Source organism: Myotis yumanensis, unplaced genomic scaffold, assembly GCF_028538775.1.
Source record: "Myotis yumanensis isolate MYYU_CA2020_CCGP unplaced genomic scaffold, mMyoYum1.0.hap1 SCAF_4, whole genome shotgun sequence".
Lineage (NCBI taxonomy): Eukaryota > Metazoa > Chordata > Mammalia > Chiroptera > Vespertilionidae > Myotis > Myotis yumanensis.
Window position 1 is genome coordinate 85,889,823 of NW_027223755.1, and position 16,609 is coordinate 85,906,431.

Below are 16,609 nucleotides of genomic sequence, written 5' to 3' on the forward strand. Positions count from 1 at the left end.
AAACATCAATTGTTGCCTCCCAAGGGCACCCACTGGGGCCAGGATTGAACCTGCAACGGAGGTACGTACCCTTGACAGGGAATCGAACCCGTGACCCTTAGGTCGGTGGGCTGATGCTCTAACCATTGAGCAGTGGCCAGGGCCTCGCCTGGACACAAGGTGCAATTCCACGTGAACAGACAAACAGCTTCAGATATCACAGTCATCACATCCACAGGAATCAGAGGCAGAATGACAAGGAGCGCAGGCACGCCACTGACAAGCTTTCTGCCAAGTATTCATCCTCTCTATGGCTCAGTGTCCTCATCCAGAAAATGAGGCTAATACTCCCCCTTACCACACAGAGTTGTTAGGAGGGTAAAAAGAGTTGTCATAGGTCAAGGGGTCACCACAGTAAGTGGCACTTAATTAGGACTCAGTGAAAGTTCAAACAACATTGCGGAATGCTATGCGTTTGCAGGATAGATGACTGTCTGGTTAAATATGAACGGGGAACTAATCCAAAGAGTGTTTTTGGAGCATCTCATGATTAGCTGACATTTTGAGTCAGCTTGGTTAGCAGTTCTAGGATATAAATATTTCATTTTTGATACAGATGGGCATAGTATTTAACATGGTTGAAAAGTAGTGACTGTCAGCATAAAAGGAACTTTGCATCCGGGAAGTGAGCCTCACCAGGGTGCACTGGCCATGAAGCTGATAACTGATGATGAAGCTTATGGTTGGGGCCCTTTTCAGCCCTCCAGGAGGGAGAGGGGCCTAACGATGCGTTAACATGTGCATTTGTTTTTGTAGGATTTACAGAAGAGAGGTGTTTTTTTTTCCTTTTTCTTAAAGGAGCTCCTCCAAATTGTACACACTTCAGGTCCCACAAAGCCTGCCTTAATTTCTGGATCTTTCTAGCTCTGTTTGGCAGGTGAGAAACCTAGAGGTGGCATGGCCAGGATATGCACCAGGTTTCCCCACCTTCCCTTTTTTAATTTTAAAAGCTAATTTTTTAACTTAAAATTTTAATGGAATATACTTGACGTGTTACACTGTGTAAATTTAAGGTGCACAGTGTCTTACTTGGACACATTTATATATTGTAATATGATGGCTGCTGTAGCGATATTTATCGCATTACAGATGTTCCTTCTCTTACAGTGGAGTGACAGCCTTGTAAACCCATTGTAAGTTGAAAACATCCTAAGTCACAAATGCATTTAATATACACAACCTACCAAACATCACAGCGTAGCCCAGCCCATCTTAAACATGCTCAGAACACAATATCCAAAAAACACCGGCAACACAGCATGGAGCATCGGATGGTTACCTTTTGGTCACATGACTAACTGGGAGATGTGCTCGCTGCTCTGCCCAGCATAAGGAGATAGTATCATACTGCATATCACCAGCTCAGGAAAAGATCAAAACTCAAAATAAGAAATATGCTGTGGCACCATCAAAAGTAAAAAACTTGTAAGTCCAGCCATTATAAGTCAGGGACCGTCTGTGCAATATTATGGTCTATATCAGTTGTACTGTGTATTAGATCTCTGTGGCTTATTTACTACATGTGATAAGCTTGTAGCCTTATGCACCATCAATCTTATTTCCACCCCATCCCCTGGTAACCACTACTTGACTCTATTTTACAGGTTCCATTTTTTTAGATCACACATGAAATCATACAGTGCTCGTCTTTCTCTGTCTGCCTAAAAGATAACTTAAAAATTCATTACTGGCCTTTGTATGGGTACTTTCATGCATTTTGTTTGTTGTTTATTGCAAGCATAAAGATATTCTCAGGCATACCTGAAAATCTAGGTGTTTTACGTCTATTTTTGTGTTCTTTCTATGGCATCATTGTCACAAGTAGCCAATATTGAATATTTTATATAACTTGTTTAAAAAGACACTGTGGAAATGTAAAGCATCATGACTAATGTCTGTGCTCAAACTGTGTTGCAGACCATGTTTTCCCTGATCTTCTGGTCCCCAAGCTGGGAGCCAGGAGCTGGGAGTGAGGGATGAACACAGGTCTGAATCCTCCCCTCAGAGAGGTCAGAACCCCCTCACTGAGTCTGGGGGGGGTGGGCTTTTGGAGTCGACTTCTCTGATCCCCATGTTGGTTATCTGGTTAGCAGAGATCAGGGACCAACAACCACAATGGGAATCAGAGAAGCTAACTGGCAAGGGAATATGGAATTAGATCTTCAGCGAGGCCTAGGGGTTTAAACTCACCCCAAAACTTTGCTTTACCTCTTCCTCTCCACCTTATGAACTGACTAGGACTTACAGACACAAAAGCCACATATTGTATGATTCCATTTTTATGAAATGTCTAGAGGAGGCAAATTCATAGAGATGGGAAGCAGATTAGTGGTCACCAGGGGCTGAGGGAGGGCGAGAAATGGAAGCTGACTGCTTACTGGGTGCAGGGCTTCCGTTCTCGGTGATGACAAGGTTCTGGAACCAGACAGTGGTCATGGCTTCACCACACTGTGAATGCGCTGCATGCCCCTGAATTTGTAGACTTTAAAATGGTCAAAATAGTAAGTTTCTGGTTGAGTATTTGTGACCCTAGTAAAAGCAATTAAAAAAATTCAATGAATGCTTTGAGAAGCTTTGGGGTTGTGTGAGAATCGTCTGGAGTGCTGGTCAACCCCGCTACTGCCCACTAACTTAGAAATTCTTAAGATGGTCTTGAAAACCTGCATTTTCACACAGTCCCGGCTAATTCCAGCTTTGAGACAGGTGGTTTTTGTTTTTAATTGGAATGTGCTATGTGTGCTATTTCTTGTCCTATTTCTCACAACCTGTGCATTCCCAGCTAGCAGCATGCCCAGACCTCAGCCATGGCAGGCAGGGTCAAGGGCTGGAAATGAATGGCTGTGGTGATGACATGGGCACTGATGGTGGCAGAAGTAATATTGGTAGAATTGTAGCAGTAGCAGCAGTAATAAGAACAATAGGGAGAGTGAGAGCAGATGCCAGGATCATATGGGGTCCTAGTCAGGGGACTAACCTAATTGTGAGGGTGTTCCATGCAGGGATAGCCAGCAATCAGGATCCCAATTTTGGAAATGGCAAGAAAGACCCTCATTATGTAGATTGGGGTCATCTCCCAGGGGCTCAATATTGCAGTCAAGGCAGGACAAGAAGGCCCAGGTAGTGGGAAAGCAGAGGCATTACAATAACAGCAAGAAAAACATCTCCCTCCTGGTCCCTGCAGTGGCAACCCTGGGGTTCTGGCACAGCTGCTCAGTTAGGATGAGCCCCCTTCCACACACACGGGCTGATTCACTGCAGATGGGGCTGGGTCGGGGGCCAACTCTAAGCCAGAGCTACTCAGAATGAGGTCACCAGAACAGCAGCAGCAGCAGCCATTTGGAACTTTTAAAAATGTTAAGTTCTTGGGTCACACTCCTGACCTGTTGGTGAGGCCGGCGCAGGTTCAAGTCTGAGAAACACTCATCGAACTTAGATGGATTTGTGCCAAGTTGCCATATTTTGAGGGAAAATTAGAACATTCAATAAGTCTCATCGCCAAGACCTGATAACTGTGAGGGTTGAGGGATTCAGGCATGGCCCAACCGCGGTGGCATGGCCACTTGCAAACCCAGGCCTGTGTGGCCCGGAGGTTCATGCACTGGTTTGGGGAGCAGGTGGAGATGAGTCTGCTAGGTCAGCACTTGCTTCTGAGCTGGGCTTAGAGATAAGGTTCTGGACTGATGGTTTATTCTCTTACATCACTCCAAGTGCGGGATCTAAATATAATTCCATAATAATGTGTGTTTTTTTAAATAAAATTTTTATTGATTTCAGAGAGGAAAGGAGAGGAAGAGAGAGATAGAAACATCAATGATGAGAGAGAATTATTGATTAGCGTCCACAACCCAGGCATGTGCCACAACCGGGAATGGAACCGTAATAGGTTGACACTCAACCACTGAGTCACGCCGGCCAGGCCATGATAGTGTTTTGTTTTTTGTTTTTGCTTTAGTTCTGTTTGTAACTTTCTTGTTGTCAATGTGTACTCCTTGAGCCTGATGACAGGTGTTTCTTTTATTGTTAAGGAGCAGATTTATCTCCCTCCCGGTCCCTTCTGATCACAGGCAGTAATGCTTCTTCCCTGTTGACCTCCCCAAATGCTGTTTACCAAAACGTATAACACACAAGGATTCCCAAATGGCTCTCGACCAATTTAGTATTGGATTTTGTAACACTGGAAGGTAAACATTTATTTTTGCAGAAATGAGTTTCTGTTTTCCTCTCTGAGTTTGTCAGGGAGAAAAATCTTCTGTAAAATGTTTTTCTTACTGTTATTGTAATGTGGTAGAATGGGTTCATTTGTTAAGGATGACATTTCTTAGGTAAAGTGTTTTTCTTACTGTTACTGTAATGTCTTAGAATGGGTTCATTTGTTAAGTGTGACATTTGGGGATTTGTTTCCTTCCTGGGTGAGCCTGGGGCCCTGTTTTTACTTGGTTAACGTGTGGGTTCTCTCACTTTAAGGCAATTTTCAAATCTCAGCACACCAGTGCCCTCAGGCTGTCACAGTCCTGTCCACCAGGACCAGTCTTTCTGGAAGACTCTTCTGAGCTGTCTACTCATCCTCTTCTCCCACAGGGCCCAGATGCATCCCGAAGGGAATTCTTTTCCCTCACTGGTCCCATTAGGAACCTGCTATTTGCTTAAATCAATGGTCCATCTCAACCCTCATTTTCTCTAATGCATTTTGATTTTCCTGACATTGGACGTGGAATAACTCTGAGGATAAAAATGGTGTCATTTTTCAGCCACATGGCCTCTCTATACATATTTGTGAAATGAATGCACATATGCTTCTTTTGTAAACTCTACCCTTGATATGATTCTGCCTCTTTGATGCTGTTTCCAGCCCATCTGATCCTCTAGCTCAGCGATTCTCAACCTCTGGGTCGCGACCCCTTTGATGGTTGAACGACCCTTTCACAGGGGTCGCCTAAGACCATCCTGCATATCATAATAGTAGCAACATTACAGTTATGAAGTAGCAACGAAAATACTTTTATGGTTGGGTCACAACATGAGGAACTGTATTTAAAGGGCCAGAAGGTTGAGAACCACTGCTCTAGCTTGTCTTCCTGCCTCCTCACTACACACGTTTCCGGAGTACAGTTCTAGTCTTCACTCTCTCCTGGAACTCTCACCCTCTTAAGAGCCAACATCTCTCATTACTGTGTCCCCGATGCTTTGTGCCTTTCCTCCTCACCTCTGAACCATTCTTTCGGTTCAGCAGGCCACCCCTGCACGTCTGCAGGGCTTCACCCAGGTGAACTCAACTTGTTCTTCCACTTCTCTTTTTCCCCCTCTTTTCTAATTAATGGCATCTTCCCAATCACCCAGTCACTGGTGGTTCTATAGATCCAATTCAATGCTCATGTCTTTTGATTATGTCTATGGTCTGGAATAGAGCACATGTTCAAACCTCTGCTTAACTCAAACACTACCTTCTCCATGAACACTCCCATCCGAAATAATTTCTCCTTCTGTGACCCCTCATAGCACTTTCCTTCCAACAGCCGTTTTCCCCCTTTGACCTTTGCTCTGTTTCCCTTGTAATACTGAATATTCCAACTCTTTGAACTTGTCTCCCCTCCTGCACTACATTGTAAGCATCTTGACGGAGCACTTGTGTCAGAGTTGATTTTGAGTATGGGCAGGGGCCCAACCCAATACCTTATGGGTGCTGAGTCGCATGCAGGGGCTGGGAAGAAAAGCCTGCTCGTTGTCACTTGCTTTTGAACCCTGTTAGTGGCAGGGTGACATCTCCCACAGAATCCCATAGGTCATCACTTCAGTTGCATGTGGAACAATGTGTATCTGAAGCATGTCAGGGTGAAGCTGGTATCACCCACTTGCTCTTTTGACAAACTTGTAAATGCCTGCCCCTCCCGCTCTCTCTTCTGACGTCTCAGTCACAACCACTAAACCAATGAGGAGAACACTTGACACTTGGACACGGTGACTGTCATGGCCAAGAGCTGCCATCAGTTACTGGGCAGAGCCAAAACTCGGTCCCAGGTCGCCTGGCAGCTAAGGGTTAACAGGTGTGGGTCCCCAGGCGTGGTGGTGTTCAGTGCTCAACATTCAGAATGTTCTCTCTGAACTTATGGAGATTCCCAGGTTCCTGCCATCATGGGCGAACCCTCCCATCGGTGCTGTGCCCATGCGTGGTTCCTTGCCTCCTCCCATGGTGTGTCCTTTTGTCCCCAGCACACATGGGGGGAAAAGGAAAAACCAAACGGGTTAGGCATGGCCTTCTAACCTTTTTGCTAGTATTATTGTCCCAAGAAATTTAACACAGGAAAAAACCAGCCAACTTGTAGTAGATGGTTTCTAGAAGCTGGACATTCTTTGGGCCACCCCAGTCCCAGTTACGTGGTTATCCGTCTAATTCATGGTGAGTGAAGAAACAGAGGGTCCCCACAGCCTGGCTTCTCCACCAGCATCCTTACCAACTCTTGGATGAGGGCAAATATGTCACCCACCTAGAAAACCCACAGAGGGCATGCTGTGTGCTAAGATGGTCCTATGGACTTCCAGCTCAGTGGTTCTCAGAGTGTGGTTCCCATATAAAGCATGGACACTCCTGGGTCCACTTAGAAACAGAAACTCTCAGGCTCCACCCTAGACCTTGGAAAATGAAGCTGTGGGGAGGGGTCAGCAATCTGTCCCAACACCTCCCGGGATGCTGATGTGCCCTCTGGTTGGAGACCACTGTTCTAATGTATAGGCCTATTTTTCCATCTTGGACACAGCTTCCTCAGGTGCCCTGGGCTGCTCTGAAATCTCTGTTCTAGTGTCCTAACCCTTCCTAGAGTGGAAATAATTACTAAGACTGGCTACTCAATGTTGAGCATGTTATATGATGCCAGATGCCAGGGATAATTCTAGACATCTATGTATATTAGCTTGTTTAATGCTCACCACAACCCTATGAGGTCCCCCTTCTGTAGATGAGAAAATTGAGGCACAAATTGACTGGCTGAATTGCCCAGGGTCACCCCGGTAATAAATGTTAGCACTTGGTTCTGAAACCAAGGCAGTCTGACTCCCAACCACATGCTATGCCTTGTTAGAGGTTTCTGCCACCTCCCCACCCAGGCCCCAGTTTTTTCTCCTTTCTAAACAAATGCCTGTATTAGTCTGCTAGGACTGCCATAGCAAAGTACCACAGACTGGGTGTCCTAACAGAATTGATTTTCTCATATTTCGGGAGGCTGGAAGTCGAGCCAAGATCAAGAAACCCTGTCTTGGTTTGCAGGTAGCTGCCTGCTCACTGTGTCCTCACGTGGTCTGTCCTCTGTGTGCATGTCCCTGGTGGCTCTGTGTGTGTCCAAAATCTCCTTTTTTTGTTTTGTTTGAAATTATATATTTTTACTTTTCAATTACATTTAACATTCAATATTATGTCAGTTTCAGGTGTATAGCATAGTGGTTAGACATAATTTATGAAGTGATTCCCCAGTAAGTCTAGTACCCACCTGGCATCACACATAGTTATTGCAATATTACTGATTGTATTTCCTATGCTCTACTTTACATCCCCAAGACATAGTATAACTACTAATTTGAACTTCTTAATCTCTTTATCTTTTTCAATCTTCTCTTATCTGCCAACCATCAGTTTGTTCTCTGTATCTATGAGTCCTTCTCTATTTTGTTTGTTCATTTATTTTGTTTTTCAGATTCCACATATCAGTAAAATTATATGGTAATTGTCTTTCTCTGTCTGACTTATTTTACCTAGCATAATGCCATCTAGGTCCATTCATGTTGTTGTAAATGGTAAGATTTAATCTTTTTCATGGCTGAGTAGTGTTTCATTGTGTACATGTACCACACCTATATTCAATTGTCTATCATGGATACTTCAGTTGCTTCCATATCTTGGCTATTATATATGAAATATTCTTTGTCTCTGGTGATAACCTTTGTTTTGTCTAGTGTAAGTATTGCTCTTCCAGCTTTTTTCAAAAATTCCACTTGCCTCCAACATTTGGTGATTGTTATGTACATAAAGGTATCAACCTTTAAGTCTGTGGAGTTGGGCCCATTTGGCCTGTGTTTCAACCCTTCCATTACTAGGTGTTCGACCTTGGGACAGGTTAGCAACCCTGAGACTGTCTCTTAATTTGTGAAGTGGAATTAATCTAGGTTAATAATTAATGGAATTAATCTGGCAACTTCCTAGGGTTGCTGTAAGGTTTAAATTAGGTCATAGAAATAAAGCACTTTACACTACCTGCTCATGCAGAAGGAGATGTACGTAATCTCTGTGAGCACTGCTTCTGCCCATGGCGGCATGTTCATTACTCGGCAAAGATTTCCTTCACATCCTAAGACCAAAGCACCAACCCTGTTAACATTGCCTCTGGTGCATGACTATGTGTCTGGACCACTTAGGGCGTTTCCTATAAAAACCAGTGTATGTGCAGATGGAAATGCCCATCTAGCAGTTGACAAACAGGACCAGGGGACAGTGGGAGGACAGGGATGCTGGCCAGGGCAGGGCTGTGGGCCACAAAGACAATCAACCTCAGAGGACACCTGCCAGCCTGCAGCAGTGGGTTCTAAAAGCTGGGCCTCACTTCTATCCAGGTGTACAGCTGGGCTGCTGGCAGAACATTGCTGTCCTGGGCCGCTGTGTCGTTGATGTCTTCTTACTCACACTGACTGGGTTGTCACAATTTTCTACTAAAATCACCAACTCGCAAACTTTTCCGCAATCTCAATTTCCTGAAGGTCTGTCGGCATCGCAGTGGGTTGGACACACGTTTGAGATGACATGTCATGGACCATCTTGTGTTTTGTCATTTACAGAGGAGCTGAAGGCCCCCTTAGAGGAGTACGTCCACAAACGCTACCCGGGGCTGGTGAAGGTGGTGCGCAATCAAAAACGGGAGGGCCTGATCCGAGCGCGCATTGAGGGCTGGAAGGCGGCCACCGGCCAGGTCACTGGCTTCTTTGATGCCCACGTGGAATTCACTGCTGGCTGGTAGGTCACGCGCTGAACCCTAGGGGTACTCAGGACCTGCAGTGAGGTCAGGAGGGGTTAGAGTCTGGGAGGTGGGTGCCTGATTCCTCTGGGGCCCCTGGAAGAATGGAAAAGGGGTGGTTGGAAAAGAAGGTGAGACCACAGTCTGGGATAAAACTGGGAAGCAGAGAGAAATTTATCTGTGTCTACTCAGTCCATCATTGTCATTGTCATAGGTCCCTTGTGATTCCTCGTTCTAGGCAGACACTGTGTCTCAACTTTCACCAAGTTGGCCTGTAGTAATCCTCTCCGCCTCCTGATGATGATAAAGATGTCTGTCTTGTCCATGTGGCAGGTCTGGCATGGGCTGTCTGTGGCTCTGCTCCACCTGTCCTCTGGACTCACTCCTGTCTAGGAAACACCACTTTTGTGGCTCAGAGAAAAGAATGCCGGCTGAACCTTGCAATGACTATGAAAGTGTCTGCTCTGTGGTGACGTTGTCACTTCTGCTCACATCCCCCTGGTTAAAGCAAGTCACATGTCCAAGCTAAACATTGGTGTTGAGGGAGAGAGTACAGCCCTCTGCCGGGAGGCCCTGTGGGCCACATGGTAAGAGGCAGGGTTTTTCCTGGAAGGGGAAGCAAATTACTGGGAACAGTGGTGCACACTATCACTGATGAGATGAAACTGCTCACTTCACAAGCATTCTTTGAACACAGTCTCCTGTCCCCATGCTCAGTAAACCATCCAGAGAGAGACTGAGCTGGATGCTTCTCAATGTGTGGCACCAGGCAACCTGGGGGAAGTGTGGTCCATTTAAGGAGACACTGGGGCTTTGGGTTTGGGGCTGAAGCCAGACCACCTGGGTTAGAAGCCTGGTTCTGCCACCAGCTGGCTATATGGCCTGGGGCAAGTGATTTAACCTCCCTGGACCTCCGTTTCCTCATTTGTAATATGATGACCATACTATGTATTTAATGGGATTGTTGTAAGATTTAAATTAGCCAGCACATGTGACATGTTTAGAATGGTGCCTAGCTGGTAGTGAGTCATCAATAAATATGAACTATCATTAGCTTATTAGGAAAAATATGTTTTCATAGATTAACAAAGGCAGCCTGTAATCAGAGTGACATGGATAAGGTGGAGAAGATGGTCTAAGAGTTGAGAAGGAGGAGAGAGCCTTCCTACTGGGGGTAATTAGGGAAGGCTTCTTGGAAGAGGCAGCACATGATCTAATAAGCCTCAGTAGGTAGCCAGACTTCCTGCCAGTGGCAGAAGGGCATTCCCAGAGGAGAGCAGCGTGAGAGGAGACTAGGAGGGGACAAAGAACTGAAGCGTGTCTCGACCTCAACTTAGATGGTGTGTGCAGAAGTATTGGAGGCAGTAAATGGTCCAGCGTATATTTTATTGCTCATTTTAAATAGAAAGATGAGGTGAGCCAGCAGGTAATTCAATAGCTGCAAATGAAAAGAGATGGGATGTAGGCCGAGCATTCTCATCATTCTTCCAAATAATGCAGAGGAATGGGATTTCACTTGACTCTTTTCCGGAGCCTGTGCCCCATGTTAAGCGGGGAGATTAATGCCTGGCTAGTGAGAGCCATCTTCTTCCGGAATGTGGGGAAGGAGCCCTGCCTGCATCTGCTGCGGAGACACACACTGGCAGGGTGACTTACCATCTGCTTTCTCCCAAGCCAGCAGGGCTACACTTAAGAACCTGGAGCCTTCAAACTTCAGAGGGAAGGCAGGGGAGGGGCTGGAGTGGGGGACACAGGAAAGAGATCAACCAAAAGCATAACCAATAGACACATTCACTAGGGCAGTGGTTCTCAACCTTCCTAATGCCGCGACCCTTTAATACAGTTCCTCATGTTGTGGTGACCCCCAGCCATAAAATTATTTTCGTTGCTACTTCATAACTGTAATTTTGCTACTGTAAACAGTATGTACTTATATATGTGTTTTCCGATGGTCTTAGGTGACCCCTGTGAAAGGGTCGTTTGACCCCCAAAGGGGTCGCGACCCACAGGTTGAGAACCGCTGCACTAGGGGGTGAGGGCATGTACTGGGGGGTGGGGCTGATCGGGGAGAGGTCAATGGGGAAAAAAAGGAGACCTATGTAATACTTTAAACAATAAAGAATTAAAAACAAAAACAAAGGAACAAAAAAAGCTGGAGCCAGGTCACTGCCCATCTCCCAGTGCAGCCCTGAGGGGCAGGCTCTCTGGGAGGCAGGAATCTGCCTGCGTTTGCATTTAATTCATCCATCCGGTCAGCCATTGCTAACCAATTCAATTAGATCCCTTTTAAGAAATCAATTAAATAATCAATTAAAACAACTGAAATAGTCACACACACACACACACAAAGAAGCTAGCGAAATGCTTATTAAAACCAGGCCATCGAGGACAGAAGTGACCTATTTTGGGAAAGGAAATTCAGCTCCTGCAGAAAATACAAGAGGCATCTACCAGTGCCCTGAGGGGGAACTGAAGCCGCTGTGTAAAACTGTAATGCGGTGCAAAGCATAGAGTCAGATGGCCTTGCTTTGGCCCACTCGGCAGGTTTAAAAGACAGGCTGGCAGTTTCTGAATTCTTGCTCCAGGCCTCTCCTGCAGGCATCAGCATGGTAGCATCCCACTTGGCGAGGGCCTGGGCTGTGTGGCACGGCGGGCGCTCACTTCGAGCTGCATGATCCAACTGGGGCAGGCCACTTGGGAGCCTCAGTGTGCACCCGACCTCCAGCCTGCCAGAGCCCATCCGTTAGCTGCATTGCTGCTGCTCATTTCCTGCCATCCGGGGGTCTGTGCCCGTTGAGGTGTGGGCTCCTCAGGAGAGAGACTTTATTTCTGCTTCTCTGTTTCAGGGCCGAGCCGGTTCTCTCCCGAATCCAGGAGAACCGGAAGCGGGTGATCCTCCCGTCCATCGACAACATCAAGCAGGACACCTTTGAGGTGCAGCGGTACGAGAACTCGGCCCACGGGTACAGCTGGGAGCTGTGGTGCATGTACATCAGCCCCCCGAAAGACTGGTGGGACGCCGGAGACCCTTCGCTCCCCATCAGGTCTGTGGCAGGCACGCTCTGGTGGCCTTGAGTCCCAAATCCCAGAGGACAGAGGAGCCAGGGGAGGAGGCTAGGGGGCACTCTGGGGATGGGGCAGCGGTGTGTAAACGCTGCTTTAGGAATTTTGGGTGTCCTACCACCGCAGCATTTTGATCCTTTAGCTACAGTTTTCAAGGGCAGCTTTCAGAAATCCTGAAAGACCGAATTGATGGTGTTACACAGGGTGTGAAAGCCCCCTTCCTAAGATCCCCAAAGGGGACTCTTGCTGTTCAGCACAAGCTTTATTCAATGGTTCTATTCATAATTAAAAGTGGGCATATGAAAAAAAAATAATTCAATGGCCAGAGAAGGGGAAGCAGAAGCATATTCTGGTTTTGGCTTGGGGCAGAGAAGTTGTGTGTCCACGAGGGTAGAAATGAAGGGGTGGTCTAGGCAAATAAGGGAGAGGAATATTCATGATCTTTCTGGGAACGGGGTGGTGGTTTTCCCCAGAATCGGGCTTCCACCTCTTTTCTGTTTTTCTTTGTGGTCCCTTCTGGTTTTCATCATGGTGAATATCAGTTGTCATGGTGCTCCAGGTGTCTTCGGAGTGGGGTCCTTCTGGAGGTCGAGGGGGGGAATCCACCTTTTTGCCTTTTCCAGCTGGCAGAGGCTGTCCTCACTCCTTGGCTCATGACTGCATCACATCCCTTTCCCCCTCTTCCTTCATCACACGGCCTTCTTCTTTCTTTGACTTTCTTGCCTACCCTTATGATGGCATTTGGGGTGCACATGAGTACTCCAGGATAGTCTCCCCATCTCAAGATCCTTAATTACATATGCCCAGTACTTTTCCCCATGTAAAGTAACATGTACAGGTGGATATATTTTTTTGCCGGCAGGGCGGGGTGGGGGTGGGGCGCCGCGGAGGGTCATTATTCAGCCAGCCACAAATGCCCTGACTTTTCAATTAAGAAGATACTCGAGTTATAGTTCAGTAGTGTTTGTGATTTCTAATTGAGGCCATACTGACTTAAACCTTCATGGTTCTGTCTTACGTTAGTGGAGAGTGGAGAAGTGTTCTCACTTGGTCCTAGTTTTAGGACACTGTTGGTATAAAGAGGGATCGCAAGAAGGAATAATGGAAGAGCAGTGAGAACACTTTACAGGTAGCCATGAAGTTCTTTCTTAGTTTACAAATTTTTAATAAACAAGAGTTAGATTGCAACATGTACAGAACCCCCCATCCCAGCACCCCCATGCTCTGCCCTATCTATAATAATAAAAGCATAATATGTTAATTAGACTAGACAACCAAACAACCTTCCGGATGTCATTCCGGAAGTCCTTCTGGATGAAGCCGCCACGGTGGGGGGCCGAGGCAGAGGCAGTTAGGGGCGATGAGGCAGGCAGGCAAGCAGTTAGGGCGATCCGGCAGGCAGGCAAGTGGTTAGGGGTGATCTGGAAGGCAGGCAGAGGGGTTAGGGGCGATCAGGCAGGCAGGCAGGCAAGCAGTTAGGAGCCAGTGGTCCCATATTGCAAGAGGGGTGTCTAGCTGTTGGACATCCCCCGAGGGGCCCTGGATTGCAAGAGGGTGCAGGCCAGGCTGAGGGACCCCTTCCTCCCATGCATGAATTTCGAACATTTCTAGTGTTCTTATATTTTCCTGCTCAAATTGAAAGCTGAAGAACTGCATTAGAGTAGAGCCACCTATGGGCAAAGCTGTGTAGCAAGGAAGGCAGCCTTTTGGGCCAATAACTTTCTCAGCCAGAGATGCCTCCATGGCTCATTCCCATCCCAACCTAGTCAGTGTCTTCATGCGATGCTACAGGGCCACACTCTTGGCTCTCTACAAATAATAATGTAGATTCATCTCTAAGGTGTCATCTGAGAACCAAAGCATAACCTTTGGGACATTTAAAAGTTAATGGGTGAGATACTACCTCACACCCATTTGGATGGTTACTATTAACAGCAACAACAGAAAAGAACAAGTGTTGGCAAGGATGTGGAGAAATTGGAAACTTGTGCACTATAGATGGGAATATAAATAGTGTAATCACTGTGGAAAACAGCTTCTAAAAAAAATAAAAATAGAGTGGCCATATGATCCAGCAATTCCACTTCTGGATATAAACCCAAGAGAGTTGGAAGCAGGCTCTCAAGCAGATACTTATACAGTACAGCCATCTTCATAGCAGCATTATTCACAATAGTCAAAATGTGGAACATAATGTGGTACATATATGCAATGGAATACTATTCAGTCTTTAAAAAGGAAGGAAATTCTGACACATACGACAGCATGGATGAATCTTGGAAACATTATGCTAAATAAAATCAATCAATCACCAAAAGACAAAACTATGATTTCGCTCATATGAGGTATCTAAAATAGCTAAATTCATAGAGACAGATAGTACGGTGGTGGTTGCCAGGGGCTGGGGTGAGGGAGGAATGGGGAGTTGTTACTTAATGGGTATAGAGTTTCAGCTTTGCAAGATGAAAACAGTTGTGGAAATTGGTTGCACAGTAACATAAATACACTTAACACTGCTGAACTGTACATGTAAAAATGGTTAAGAGAGTAAATTTTATGTCATGTGTATTTTACCATGATTACAACAAATGAATGTGGAGTGCTTCAAGACCCCTTGGCTCTCAGATTTTGAAGGAATGAAGTTCAAATGATTGGCTGACATGCAGTGAGTTTCAGATTTTTGGCCAAATGTTGCTTCCTCCATGACATACAGGAAGGCTGACCTCTGGCCTTGATAAATAAGGGAATGAATGAGGTTGTGACAGTGGTGTTAGTGACAGAGGGAAAGAAGTAACTATAATGCAGTGCCGTGGGTGCCCGGAAAACACGCTGTCTCTGTATATATAACGCACTAAAGCAAAAATGTGGCTTGTATTTTATGAGCTAGGGCAACATTAACAGATGATGAATAGGCATTTTTAAAAGACTAGAAAATAGAGTTGTGATCATGAATCATTAATTCACGTGCATTTCTGATGTACAAAATACCAACGATCTCTTTTTAATGTACCATCACTTATAAAATGCTTAATCTGTTTATAGTTGATGGAGATATTTAATTGTAGGAAGGAGTTTTTATGGCCCTTCTGATGTTATTAAGCAGATACAATATGATTCGTAAACATTAGGACATGGTGGTCCCCCCTCCCCCCCGCTCCCCCATGGTCCCGTTATTTGAATAGTAATGGCTTTATTCTGGCAAAGGATGGGAGGAGAAGAGCTTTTTCGCAATCCAAATGGCATCAACATGGATGGTCTTTGTATAAGAGCCTTCTCAGTAGGCAACATAAAGTAGGAGATTTCGCATTAAGGGAATATGTTTCCTTTCTGTTTGACTTCTTCCCCTCTTTCTTCCTGTATAACTTCTGCTAGGCACACAGCTCTTTCCCGAAGGTTTTCTATTTTTCCTCCGCTCGCCTTTGTGTACACCAGAGTTTCAGGTGCAGAGGGTGGGCAGTTGCCATTGAAGAGGACAGAGCTAAGTGTAAGGCATGGGGATGGGAACTGAAGAACTCAGGCCCCCCAGGGAGGTGCCATGCAATGGTGCTGGGGACACAGGGCCGGCGGTATCAGGTCCTGAGACGTGTAAGAAAAGACTCAAATCCCTATCATTTCATAAAATCTCCGAATTCTCAGTGTTGGCAATAAATCCCTCTTCTTCCAGACAACATGTTTCCAGACTGGATTTGACCACAAGGGTCCCTGGAATTAATCATTAGTCTACACGGGCTGCTTTGGGGACCTCTGACATTCCCAGGACAGCCTGACTCCATACTTCTCACACTGGGAGCTGTGGGTACTTGCGATTTGTGGCATTATTGTGGGGCTGAGGGATTGGAGGAAAGTGTGGCTCAAAGCTACAGGAGAACCATGGCTGCACTTCCTGGGGCTTGAGTGAAGACATGAGAGATCCCCCTCCTTCCTCCATTGGGTGCCCAGTCCTCTGCCTGTGGCTGAGATTGTTAAAGACTTTGAGAAGAGTTGACCCAGCTCTTGCCTCTGTGCAGAGAAGGCTCCCAAATCTATGTCTTAATTAAGCCCTAATTTTTCACCAAAATGGCATCATCTCCAATGTTACATCGAAATCCTATCATTAGATCAGTTGAGCTTAAACTTTTTTGAGTCAAGGACCTCTCTGATAATCTAATGAAAGCCAGAGAACCTATCACCCTGAACGTGGATAAACTGACACAACTTTGCATATAGTTTTATGAAGGTTATGGGTGCCTTGACGCCACCCTTCTAATGATCCATTGGGCTTATCTTCAGAATGACTGCTAGATATTTCTACTTTCCCAGTTGGAGAGCCTTTCTTTATCATTTTTTTTTTATCACCCACTTGTCTGTATGCTTTATGCAGCCAGGACTGTGGTTATTTCATTTGCATCCCCAGTACCTAGATGCCTGGCAGCTGAGGCTCAGAATAGAGGTCAGGGTTAGTGAACCATGAGGAAGAGGGTAAGATTGCTTAGAGGTACATAGAGAAGGAGAAAGAAAACCCAAATAAGTCTGGG

At 45.8% G+C, this 16,609-nt stretch overlaps 1 protein-coding gene across 3 annotated transcripts in view; it reads left to right on the plus strand.

Moving 5' to 3' along the window:
* Nucleotides 1–16,609, plus strand: part of GALNT17 (polypeptide N-acetylgalactosaminyltransferase 17) — a 417,411-nt gene that overhangs the window by 215,405 nt on the left and 185,397 nt on the right. For all 3 annotated transcript variants that reach the window (XM_070412838.1, XM_070412839.1, XM_070412840.1), the window contains exons 4-5: nt 8,857–9,031; nt 11,879–12,076. In XM_070412838.1, the coding sequence (XP_070268939.1) occupies nt 8,857–9,031; nt 11,879–12,076 (373 nt within the window). The remainder of the gene's footprint in view (nt 1–8,856; nt 9,032–11,878; nt 12,077–16,609) is intronic.